Source organism: Cherax quadricarinatus, unplaced genomic scaffold (assembly GCF_038502225.1).
Source record: "Cherax quadricarinatus isolate ZL_2023a unplaced genomic scaffold, ASM3850222v1 Contig1844, whole genome shotgun sequence".
Taxonomy (NCBI): Eukaryota; Metazoa; Arthropoda; class Malacostraca; order Decapoda; family Parastacidae; genus Cherax; species Cherax quadricarinatus.
In genome coordinates, this window is record NW_027196870.1 from 20767 (window position 1) to 34356 (window position 13590).

The 13590-nt window shown below is 36.7% G+C and overlaps 1 protein-coding gene across 1 annotated transcript in view; it reads right to left on the reverse strand.

Moving 5' to 3' along the window:
• Nucleotides 1-1990: 1990 nt before the first annotated feature.
• The window catches only part of LOC138850982 (vigilin-like), a 39061-nt gene continuing 27461 nt past the window's right edge, over nucleotides 1991-13590 (reverse strand). The window contains exons 2-3 of the mRNA XM_070081146.1: nucleotides 8979-9110; nucleotides 1991-2938 (exon numbers count right to left, since the gene is read on the reverse strand). Of these exons, the coding sequence (XP_069937247.1) occupies nucleotides 2069-2938; nucleotides 8979-9110 (1002 nt within the window). The 3' untranslated portion in view covers nucleotides 1991-2068. The remainder of the gene's footprint in view (nucleotides 2939-8978; nucleotides 9111-13590) is intronic.

Sequence of the window (13590 nt, forward strand, 5' to 3'; positions counted from 1 at the left end):
CCCCTGCAATCACAATTAGGTGAGTACATATCCACATACTAATGCACACACACCCAAACACACACACACACACACACACACACACACAGAAGAGGAGAGTTAGATGTCGATTTATATTCATGGGCTTTAGGAGGCCTTAGGGATGACATACAGGGGAGAAAAGAAGATTGAAAATATCATCACACAATCAGGAGAGAAAGACATGACCGAGCTGACAAATTTTCAGAGAATAGAGGGTACTCGAAGGGAAGAAATCGAGCAGTCAAGATGATTTTCAAGACAGAAATGGTGAGGAACAGGTTACTGCACGGTAAACCAAGGCTAAAGATCTCATCAAAATACCAACTGGTGTACCTTGACTATGATAGAACACATTCAGAATGACAGAAACTGAGAGGGAACAAACATGCAAGGGGTAGGAAAGAGAGTCAAGACTAGATACAGGCAGGGGTGCCTAGATTCAGGAGGTCCAGTAAACAGAACCATTCACAAAACCACCTACAGAACAATTTCAATCGCCTCCCCCACCAAAACAAAGCACAATAATCCAAAACAATCGATCGACACTCAGCATTCACAGTTCCCCCCCCCCCCCTCCCAGCACAATTCCCACCTTCATGGTAACCTCCCATAGTACCTTGCCCAGTCTACCACTCCCCAAGTCACAACAAACCACCCAAAATACAGTAATGTAAAGGAAGCTGAAAGTATGGTATACCAATGCAAACAGAATAATGTAAGTATGAGGAATGACATGAAAGAATCATAAAGGCATCTCCAGACATAGAACTCACAAAAACAAAATTCTCAGGGATGATAACAGACACAATCTTTTCTACCCAATATCAGAACCTGAGTAAAGAGAGGGAACAGAGGGGGTGGAGGAGTTACATTACTCATCAAACAACCAGTGGAGTTGGAAGGATTGGACAGAGGGTAAGCAAGAATCTGCATAGTATGATCACTTCAAACTGAGGATCCCAAGGTGGTGGTTGCAGTGTCAAGTCAAGAGTACAATGAGAGCAACAGGGCAATGGTGGACACACTAGCAGAAGTGATCAAAATGGCCCACATGGGTAGGGCAAAGTTATTAGCTGTTTTGTGACTTCAAAGAGATTGATTAAAAAAAACCTGGAGTCACCTGGGGGACCAGAAATGTGGAGGGCTAAATGATGGAGCCAATACTAGTAAACCTCATGCATCAGTGTGTTAGGGACACAACTGGAAAGAGAGGAAAGGATGAAACAGCTAGGCTGGACCTCATATTCACCTTGAGTAGTTCAGATATTTTGAATATTTAAGTTTACTGTGTTATCCTGGCTAATTGACATAATGTACATATATGTGCACATAATGTCTGTCTTCAAGATCATTGTTAAAAAATGTACATTATATGAAGCGAGTTTCTTACTTCATTACTCACATTCACACTTAAACCTTATAAACCTGGAAATCTTACTTAGAGAAATTTAGATTTTTGCCTCTGTTGCCCTTGATTTGCCTTTTTTTAAGGACTAAACTTGGAAAAATTAAATAATGGTTTTCTTGTCATAACTTAAGAATGAAAATCCTAGGCAATTTCAAAATTAATGTTCCATTGAATTTTAGGATGATGGTTTGTGTGAAACTAAAACAAAATGTCTCATCAGTTTGGTTTCAAAGTTTGTACTTCTTAGTCAAAAGTTTGAATTAGTTTTGTCCTTTATATGTCGTAATTTGCGTTTTCATTGAAGACATAAGGATGAGTGTCCCTGTGATAACTTGTGAATGCCAAATCTAATTCACTTCAGATCTTCACTGATAATATGTAACCATATTAGAAATTTATGCTGTATTCTGCACTAATCTTTTTTAAGTTTAATGCCATATATGAGGTTGAGTTATGTAATATATGAATACATTTTAGGACGACACAGCAACCAAAATACATCTAGTTATTAATTTGAATCATTAATTGGAAGGGAGGGTGTGGGGAGGTGTAGTTCACCATGCACAAATTTGGTAAGTGCATACAATGTACAGAATATTTAAAATACAATAACATAAATTCTTATTTATCTTAAACATGTTATTTCAAATTAAAACACAGTGTACTTACCTTGAACTTCACGGTTACTAGAGGACGAAATTGCATTCCACTATCAATTTCAACAGTGTCCTTCACCATTTTATTAATTTTTTCACTGATAGCAGCTTTTGCTTCCTCTACATTTTCCTCACATCCAGTGATGGTGATGCTCTTTTTCGTTACATCGCCGCGAGGAGGAAACTGAATACTGACATTAAATTTATCCATGAGATTAGAGATAACAGCACTTTTCATCCAAATGATTTTGGGATAATATTCAGGATCCATTTCAACCTGCATCTCTTTCACTTCTAGCTGACGCACTTTTTCCCTCAGAGCTTCCCGCACTCGCTCAATGTTGGCTGGTAAGCCAGTAATCTTAATAATATCACTCTGCTCCTCTGCTGGAGGAACGTCAACATGCACCTTGTATTTTGCTTTCATCTTTTTGATCTGTTCTCCCTCTTTTCCAGCTATGAAGCAGTGGTGTCTGAAGGCGATGTTCTCTTTGATTGTAACTGGCACTAGGCTCAATAGGGCCTTACGGGCAACCTCACATCTGTTTTTTCTGCCCATAATGTGTACAATGTTTAGAGGTCTAACTGTTGTCTTTTTATTCACCTTGCCACTGAGTTGTCCTTGATTTTCCTGACAATTAACAAGAGATCCACTGTCATTTTTAGGGAAGTTGATATATACTTTAAACTTTGAATTGAATTCCTGCTTCTTACTGCCCCAGGTACCCAGCACAATACCAAGATATTTTCGTGGAATATATACTTTTAAGTTCACCGTCTCATTATCATTCGCCCTCTGCTGGATCCTAGCCTTAGATACTTGACCATTCTCTTTAGCTCCTTTTAAAAAAACCTGAAATATTCGAAGGAAACATTAAGACGTGCAGTAACTCACGGTTCAACTCAAACAGGGACAAAAATAGTATTTGTAGGTATTAACAAGGGGTCTAAAACTTTTATAATTCATGTCCTAAAAAATAAAATAAAAAATCCACCAGCCACCTTTTTATAGGTACTAAAGAATTCTAAACATTTTTCTTTGTTCTCTGTGCAAGAATGGTTGTTTAAGAACTACTGTAGTGCATTAAGATTTAAATACATAGGGCCCAACTTGCATTAATGCATATATGAAAATTCATTGCATATTCATTTTTCAGTACTTAGAAGCTATTATCTCACAGAAACCTGTCATATTTGGAGAGTCGTTATAGAGCCCTAATATTCCGTACTTTTATCCAGTGAATTTTTTCCAGACAATTTTTATGAAATATTTTACACTCCTGTTCCTTTTCACTTACAAATATTAAACATTTCTTAATAAATGGATACATGTTAATGAGAGTGGGTGTGAGGGGTAGGTAGATGTGTGGGTGGGTAGGTGTGCATGTGAGTGTGGGTGAGTGTGAGGGTGGGTAGGTATAAGGGGTAGGTTGATGTGCATGTGGATGGATTTGAGAGGAAGATTGTTTGCTAAAGTAGTGGCAGCGGAGTTCCTCAATTTCACAGTCTCTGCAGACAATACTGTCCCCCTGTAATGACCAATCTTTAAGCTTTGGTGTACTAACATACGCGGAAACACAAAGTGATATTAACTGACTGTGGAAATCAACCAAATTGTTAAACTCGCCGACGACTAAGAAAGAGAACTACACAGAACTACCCAACATCAGTACCACTTCCAGACGGACAACAAGTTACCTAAGCTACTAGTATTACAAGATCTGCCCATTACAGCACTATAAACAAAATCAGAGTTCTTATGGGCAGAGGAAAAGCGCATGAAACCAGCACTAGAAACTATATCAAGACGCATCACCCATCTCCTCTCTCACTGCAGCTGATGGAACAACAAACATGACCGACATAGTGGTATACTACGAGACTCTTCCTTACCCTTCCACGGCTTCAATGATTACTTTTTTTATTAACACATCGGCAGTTTCCCACCAAGGCAGGGTGGCCCGAAAAAGAAAAACTTTCATCATCATTCACTCCGTCACTGTCTTGCCAGAGGTATGCCTACACTACAGTTATAAAACTGCAACATTAACACCCCTCCTTCAGAGTGCAGGCACTGTACTTCCCATCTCCAGGACTCAAGTCCGGCCTTCCGGTTTCCCTGAATCCCTTCACAAATATTTCCTTGCTTACACTACAACAGCATGTCAAGTCCTGAAAAGCATTTGTCTCAATTCAGTCCTGTCTAACACGCTCACGCATGCTTGCTGGAAGTCCAAGCCCCTCGCACACAAAACCTTTACCCCCTCCCTCCAACCTTTCCTAAGCCGACCCCTACCCCCGCCTTCCTTCCACTACAGATTTGTATACTCTCGAAGTCAGTTCTATTTCGTTCCATTCTCTCTACATGTGCAAACCATCTCAATAACGCTTCTTCAGTCCTATGGATAATAGTTTTGGTAATCCCGCACCTCCTCCTAATCTCCAAACTACGAATTCCCTGCATTATATTCACACCACACAATGCATTCAGCCATGGTAAGTCCGCTGCCTCCAGCCTTCTCCTTGTTGCAACATTTACTACCCTTGTCTCACTCTCATACAAGAGCGCCAGTATAACTATACTCTCATACACTCCCCTCTTTGCTTTCATGGATAAAGTTCTTTGTCTCCGTAGACTCCTCGGTGCACCACTCACCTTTTTCTCCTCATCAATCCTATGATTCACCTCATCATTTCTATGATTCACCCCATCTGGTGACACGTCCACTCCTAAATATCTGAGCACATTCACCTCCTCCATACTCTCTCCCTCCAATCTGGAATCTAATCTCCCATTACCTAATTTTTTTGTTATCCTCATCACCTAACTCTTTCCTAAATTCACTTTTAACTTCTTTCTTTTACATACCCTACCAAACTTATCAACCAACCTCTGCAAATTATCTTCAGAATCTCACAAAAGAACAGTGGCATCAGCAAAGAGCAATTGCAATAACTCTCACTTTGCGTAACATTCTTTATCTTTTAATGCCACAACTCTTGCCAACACCAGTGCATTCACTTCTCTTACTACTCCATCTATAAATATATTGAACAACTATGGTGACATCACACATCCCTGTTTAAGGCTTACTTTAACTGGGAAATAATCTCCCTTTCGCCTACATACTCTAACCTGAGCCTCACTATCCTCGTAAAAACTTTTCGCTGCTATGAATAACCTACCTCCTATTCCATACACCTGCAACATCTGCCACATTGCACCCCTATCCACCCTATCATATGGCTTTTCCAAATCCATAAATGCAACAAAAACCTCTTTACCCTTACCTACATACTGTTCACTTGTGTTTCACTGCAAACACTTGGTCTTCACATCCCCTACCTTTCCTAAAGCCTCCTTGTTCATCTGCTATCCTGCTCTCCATCTTACTCATAATTCTATCAATAATAACTCTACCATACACTTTACCAGGTATACTCAACAGACTTATCCCCCTATAATTTTTACATTCTCTTTTGTCCTCTTCGCCTTTATACAAAGGAACTATTCATGCTCTCTGCCAATCCCTAGGTACCTTACCCTCTTCCATACATTTATTAAATAAAAACACTAACCGTTCCAAAACTATATCCCACACCTGTTTCTAATTTCTATCTTTATCGCATCAATCCCAGCTGCCTTACCCCCTTTCATTCTACTCACTGCCCCAGACATTTTCCCCACACTCACAACTGGCTCTTCCTCACTCTTACAAGATGCTATTTATCCTTGCCCTTTACACGAAATCACAGCTTCCCTATCTTTATCAACTTTTAACAATTCCTCAAAATACTCCCTCCACCTTCCCAATACCTCTAACTCTCCATTTAATAACTCTCCTCCAATTTTTAACGAACAAATCCATTCTTACCCTAGGCTTCCTCAACTTATTAATCTCGCTCCAAAACTTTTTCTTATTTTCAACAAAATTTGTTGGTAACATCTCACCCACTCTCTCATTTGCTCTCGTTATACATTGCTTCACCACTCTTTTAACTTCTCTTTTTCTCTCCATATACTCCTCTCTCCTTGCATCGCTTCTGCTTTGTAAAAACCTCTCATATGCTAACTTTTTCTCTCTTACTACTCTCTTTAAATCATCATTCCACCAATCACTCTTCTTCCCTCCCGCACCCACTTTCCTGTACCCACAAGGTTCTGGTGAACACACTAACACAATATTCTTAAACTTACCCCATAGCCCATCTGTCCTTCGACAGTTGTTTACATCTTACCCTAACTGCCTCCTCCTTTAGTTTATATACCTTCACTTCTCTCGCACTTGCTGCTTCCATTTTCCTTGTATCCCATCTACCTTTTAACTCTCACTGATATCTTCACCAAATACTCAAGACTGGCTGAAGCCATGAGAGTACAAGCTGGACACATCACATCATTACCATATGACCGACATAACATAAAATTGGCATACGGTAAACTTGATTCATTACAGGCCACTCATGTCAAGAAGATTTCTATACTTGAACTCCCTCAATCAGTTCAAGCCATGAGTATTCAAAAACTTGAGCAAAAGCTGCCCAACCTAGAAAAAGCAAGTGATGACCATAAGGGAGTGCTAAGAACTGTTGTAAAGCAAGCCGAACAAATAACTTCCCTCAAGATAGACGACGTTGTACATAACTGGAAATCTCGCATTGTTACAGATTTCGGAATTCTTTCAAAAACAATTGGACAAAATGGAACAACAGCAGTTATCAGATACAACTGTAAAGAGTTAATGTCTATGTGATAATATTAACCCAAGTTCTTTTTTTAGACACCACCCTATAACTACTCAAAGATGAATTGTGATATCAAGAAGTCTCGATTATTAAGCAAATTGAGACTTAAGCGAAGCGTAGTGCTAAGATTTCATTCATATCTGAAGAAAAAGATCTACTTATATCTTCGATCACGATGGAGTGTGTACGTAAATGCTTGTCTAATAAACTAGCTCCAGAACTTACTGTATAGACTAAGAAAACTCATTCATCAGTGTTTTGTCCGAGCTGGTAAATTCATAGTTAAAAAATTAGCCTCAGGTCACTAGTATGAAATAATTAATGAACACTAACTAGCAAATTTTCTTAGACTCACAAGCCTGACCTAGTGTAAACAGTACACAGCTCATACTTCACTCTACGTACAGTATAATGTTCCCTTTACCTCACTGCAGTGCCATTAATTTGTACAATTAACAATGCCAATCCTACTCTTTTATTAATAAATTCTATTGTTTTTATAATGTTATTCATATTTATTTATATTTCATGTACTGTCTCATTATGTAGTTTTTTACATTGGATTGTTTATATTTGCATAACAGATTTTTTTCTTATTTTGTGTTATAAGCTGCTTTATCACAGACTTGTACTCACTATTTTTCACTCCACTGCTCATATTACAAGTGAGTAATTCCTGATACCTGTACCTCATCCTTCACTTTCCAAGTATCACTTCATACTTCATGAATGCTGATACTTACCTCAATTTAAATCTGTCAAATCACAAAGGTAATCAATACTTCTACAAAAATACTTGCCTTTACTGCACAGCAAGTCAAACAAAAGTAGTCCTCAGCAACACCAAGAATATAATATAATTTCTCCTTTGTTAATGAAGAGCTCATAAAGATATGTACCTGGATGTCTTCCACCGAACACACTCTAAACATTAATAAGACCTGTTACATGTTGTTTGGGAACAGAGCTGCAAATAACCAACTAAATATTATGATAATCGGTTCCTCCAATCACGGAACAGGTGGAACTTCAACCCATGCCAGGTGAGCTATAAAACTCACAGGCCATTGTGCTAACCACTGGGCCAGTGGCCAATTACGTATCTTAAGGAGGTTAGCATGAGCCCCACTGAGACCACAAATACAGGTTTTTACAGACGAATCCCGCACAGGCGTGGCTGTGGCGTGCTCTAGCTCTAGTCCTTTCAAAGCCTCAGTCATGATTTAAAAAAGTCAGTATTAAATCTTAAATTTTTGACCTATCTTTGCCAAACAAGTGTAAGCTCTTCATGTTAATAAAATGAACATAACACAAAGCATAAGTGAATTTGAAAAAAAAAATCTTAAAAAATATATATACATATTTCCATTCATTCTTAAATCAAAATTATTTTTTTAAATCTACAGTTCTTGAGCAGTCTTTATTAAACATATTACAAGTTGTAATATATTTGGTAAAATTAAATAAATATACAGAGAGAGAGAGAGGGAGAGAAAGACAGACAGACAGACAGACAGACAGACAGACATACAGGCAGGCAGACATACAGACAGGCAGACATACAGACAGGCAGACATACAGGCAGGCAGACATACAGACAGGCAGACATACAGACAGACAGACAGACAGACAAACAGGCAGACATACAGACAGGCAGACATACAGACAGGCAGACATACAGACAGGCAGACATACAGGCAGACATACAGACAGGCAGACATACAGACAGGCAGACATACAGACAGGCAGACATACAAAGAGCCAAACAATCAGACAAATGAACATACAAATAAACAAACACACAGAAAAGACACACAAGCAGATGAACAGACATACGGAGGTAGACAGAGCTCGAGGGTAGAAAAAGAGAGGAGACAGAGATCGAGGTTAGAAAAGGAGAAGAGACAGAAGGTAAAGAAAGGATAGATAAAGTAGAAGAGGAAGACAGGGTGGGATGTAAATCCTCACAGTAGTAAGAGTAGCGAGCAGAAGTTTGTAATCATCAGCTCTTGCACGCCATTCAATATAATGAATGATGAACATTTTTATTCATAAACTGTGCTATAAATAAATTATAACAGAAATGTTCTACTATACATTGAGAGAACTGCAAAACAATGTATTAAAAAATTTAGTTAAGAACTTACCAACTTTTCGTGGATTTTCTGAATACAGTCACGAGCCTTATCACAGTTCTCCTTTTTACCTGTGATGATGATGCCATCACTCTTTTGACCTCCTGAAGGCAGTTGAATGCGTGTGTTAGTTTGTCTTCTGATCTGTTAAAATAAATCATACTTTCGATAATGACCATAAAGAACATAAGGAAAACATTTGTCTAAAAAATTAACTCCAAAACATTGCTTGTTACTGGCAAAATACAGTAGTAGATAATGAGATAGCTACCCATAATCCTTTAAACTACATTATCTATTTTTGCCACTACTGGGAAATCTGGATACTCCAAAAAAAACAGTTCGTTATCAAATCCTTAATTTAAGCGAACCTTTAATTTGCATCATGTGAAAACCTTGGATCATTTTTACCACATTTACCTCCAGCAGAGAAGTTGGCAGAAATGTGAGTGAACATTTTGTGGGAAGATAAAAATGATGACTGAAAATTTTTCAAACAGCATTGATAGTGATACTTTTGGTGATTTGTAACATGCTTCGATGACTGTAAATAAAACGTAGGAATAATGGGTTATTTATAAAATACCACACAGCAATGAAAGCGAGACCAGTGGTGACACGTTCCGTGGGTATTACTGTCTTCAAAACAAGTAAACAAAGACATGGGTACAACAAGCAGAAACAAGCAAGATTCCTCCCAGTGCCCAACAACTATAAAATATTATTGCATGTAAAACAATGTTCTCTGACGATATGAAAGAAATACTGTGGTCACTGGTCCATACATATGAAGGAATGTCTTCATGAAATAATACTTATGAACGCTTTTTCAAATCTTGGTTAAATTGTTTTAAGAATGATAGTGTAATTTCGTCTATTCTGATAGGATTCCTCTCTCTTTGGAGACCCTCGGAGCGAACATGAGGTAAATGTACTCTCAGATTCCTTAAAGAGTTAGGTGACAAATTCATCACGGAAACCAAGGACCCCATAATGATTAGTTTCATTTTCCAGAGACTCAATGTTGCGATCCAGAGAGGAAACGCTTACAGCATTCTGGAAAAACGACCCACTGCTGGTGAGCTGGATGAAGTATTGAGATGTAGGCATTGTATTGTAATACATGTTCTGCTCCGTAATATATTTTTGTTTTATTGTATTTTATTTTGAAATAAATTTCACAAATATAGCATAAGGGTGGTAGAAAAAGAAGATAATCAAACGTTCCAAGGAGAAATTACTCGAGTTTTTTCTGAAGTACGTTTATTCTTTTCTCTGAGGAAGTGGGTCCCATGTCAGTTCTAGAGGTGGTACCTCTAGAGAGTAAAATGTACTTGCGATATAAGTATAATGGAATCAGCAAGGAAGAGAGAGGTGAAGGTTTATAAACTTAAGGAAGAGGCAGTTAGAGTCGGATATAAATAATTATTGGAAGAAAGATGGGTTAATGAAAGTACGAACAATAATGTTGAAGAGGTATCGGGAAGAGTTAAAATGCAGTGTTAGAGTATTCAGCAGAAGTTTGTGGTTACAGGAAATTGGGTGTGGGAGGGAAGAAGAGCGATTGATGGAATAATGAGGGAAATATGGAGTAGTAAGAGAGAAAAAGGTTTTTACAAAGTAGAAGTAATACAAGGAGGGAGGAGTATATGGAGAGAAAAAGAGAGGTTAAGAGAGTGGAGGAGTGTGGAGGGAATGTAGAAGAGCAAATGAAAGAGTGGGTGAGATGATATTAAAAAATTTTGTTGAGAATAAGAAAAAGTTTTAAAGCGAGATTAATAAGTTGAGAAAGCCTAAGCGACAGTTAAAAATAGTAGGGAAGGTGGAGGGAATATTTTGATGAACTGTTGAATGTTGATGAAGATGGCGAAGCTGTGATTTTGTGCACTAGACAGGGAGGTATAACATCTTGTAGGAGTGAAGAAGAGATAGTTGTGAATGTGAGGGAGGTGCATGAAGCAGTGGATAGAATAGAAGGGAATAAATTGCTTTTATTTAATAAAGGTACAGAGGACGATAAGGTACCTAGTGATTTGCAGCAGGTGTGCATAGTCCCTTTCTATAAAAGCAAAAAGGACAAAAAAGAGCGTAAAAATTATAGGGGAATGTTGAATATACATGGTAATGTGTTTGGTAGAGTTATTTTTGAAAGAAGTAAGAGTAAACTAGAGAGGAGAATAGCATATGAACAAGATTGCTTTATGAAGGGTATGCGGATGTAGACCAAGTGATTACAGTGCAACATACAGGTGAACAATATTTAAATAACAGGAAAGAAGTTTTTGTTGCATGTATGGATTTGGAAAAGGTGTATGACTGGGCAGAAAGAGGGGCAATGTGGCAGATGCTGCAATGTATGGAATAGGAAGTAGGTTACTGAAAGCAGTGAAGAGTCTTTACAAGGATATTGAGGCTCAAGTTAGAGCATGTAGAAGAGAGGGTGATTATTTCCTAATAAAACGAGGCCTTAGACTATATTTCTAGAAAGGACTGTAAGAGAAGTGAATGCTCGGTTGTTGGCAAGAGGTGTGGGATTTAAAGATAAAGAATCTAACAAAAAATGGGAGTTGTCACACTTGCTCTTTGTTGATGACACTGTGCTTTCAGGTGATTCTGAAGAGAAGGATGAGGATAACAAAAAAAAATTAGGTAATGAAAGACTGGATATCAGACAGGATGATGGGAGTATGGAGGAAGTGAATGTATTCAGAAATCTGGGAGTGGACTTGTCAGCAGATGGGTCTATGAAATTTATGAATGCAATAATTTCGCAAAAATCATTCTAAGTCAAACAAAAAATATATATTTCATTATGTATGTTTATTATTAAATTATTGTGAACTTATCTAAGAAATATTTAGTTGGATTAGGTTAAATTAAATTGCGTTTATTATAATAAGGTTAGGTAAGATTCCTAAGGTTCTATTGGTACAAATTTATTATTTTTTTCATTAACATGTATGAAAACATTTATCTTTAAACATATAAGAATTTATTTTAGAAAGGACTTAATTTTAAATGAGTTCTTGATAATTGACCAGTTTTACCTATTAAGCAACATATATTTATATATAAATATATATATATGTATATATATATATATATATATATATATATATATATATATATATATATATATATATATATATATATATATATATATATATATATATATATATATATATATGTAAAACTAATACGTAAAACGAATATGTAAAACTGGTCAATTAGCAAGAACTCATTTAAAATTAAGTCCTTTCTAAAATTTTCTCTTATACGTTTGATATATTTTGTTCATTAATATTAATGTAAAAAATTTTAATTTTGCACCAAAAGAATCTTAGAAAACTTACCTAACCTTATTATAACAAGAACAATTTATTTTAGCATAACCCAACTATATATATTGTAGATTTGTTTACAATAATTTAATACTAAACAAACACAGTGAAATATATTTTTTTCGTTAGGTTCAGAATGATTTTGGCGAAATTATTGCATACACAAATTTTCACTTGTCCTATATGGCAAGATGAGCGTTGCTATTTAAGCCAAGATCGCAAGTTCTGCCTATTCGGCACGACATATATGTTTTAACATAGAACTAGCATATACCATTCCTTTACTAATATTAATTTCATCAGAGGATAAATCAGAAAATTTTTCAAAGTTACAAAAGGCTTTTGCAATTTCAACATTATTAAGTTTTTTTGAAGTTGCAAAACTTAGGCCAAAATCTAGAGCAGCAGTTGTATTTTTATCTAATAATTCATCTGATAAGTTAATTACAAAATTATTATTAGCATGCTTTCTCCAATCACTATTTTAAATTAATTTTTTTTATTTTCTTTGTAGTTTGTTTTTGAGTTCATTACAAATTCTTCTGAGTTTATTATAGCAATGGCCTTAAAAGAGTATTTTTTGTTTCTCAATATTTTGAATGCTTCCTTCTCCTGAATTTTAGTTATTTCAATATGTTTCTGAAGAATAATTCTCATAAAATCATCAAAAGCACGGTCTCTCATGTCAAGGATGATATTGGCTAAAAGACACTTGGGCACAACTTGTTCATTTAAACAATTTTTAAAAAAATTAAGTCGAATTTTTAACTTGTGGGACTTGATCAGTGCAGAAGAAAACTGGGAAACAAAAGAAATATGATTAGGAAATCTTATCGAGAACATTCTAAAGAGTCGTGTGGTATCCATTAGTGCAATAAGATCACAGTAAACAGGTGATTTCAAAACATGCAAAACAGCCACTGTGAAAATAGAGAAATTCCAAGCGCTTTCGTGACTACTCACATTATCAAGGAACAATTAAAGTAATGCATCTGAGGAAGGCATATAAAGAGTCTAGACCACACCTCATTATCACATCCCACAACAAACCAACACCGGATGCGTGACTCATAAGAAAGGGAAAACTGATAAACTAGACACATGTGCAACTCTTGGGTATCTTTATTGAGTCCATATTCAGTCCATACGTAGGAGAAACTTGAAGAACAGGAGGAGAATGAGGTAATCAGTCCCTCAACCTTGAGTCGATTGATGGACTGAATAGTGGATCTAGAAATGTCCCCTTTCTTATGAGTCGTGCATCAGGTGTTGCTTTGTTGTGG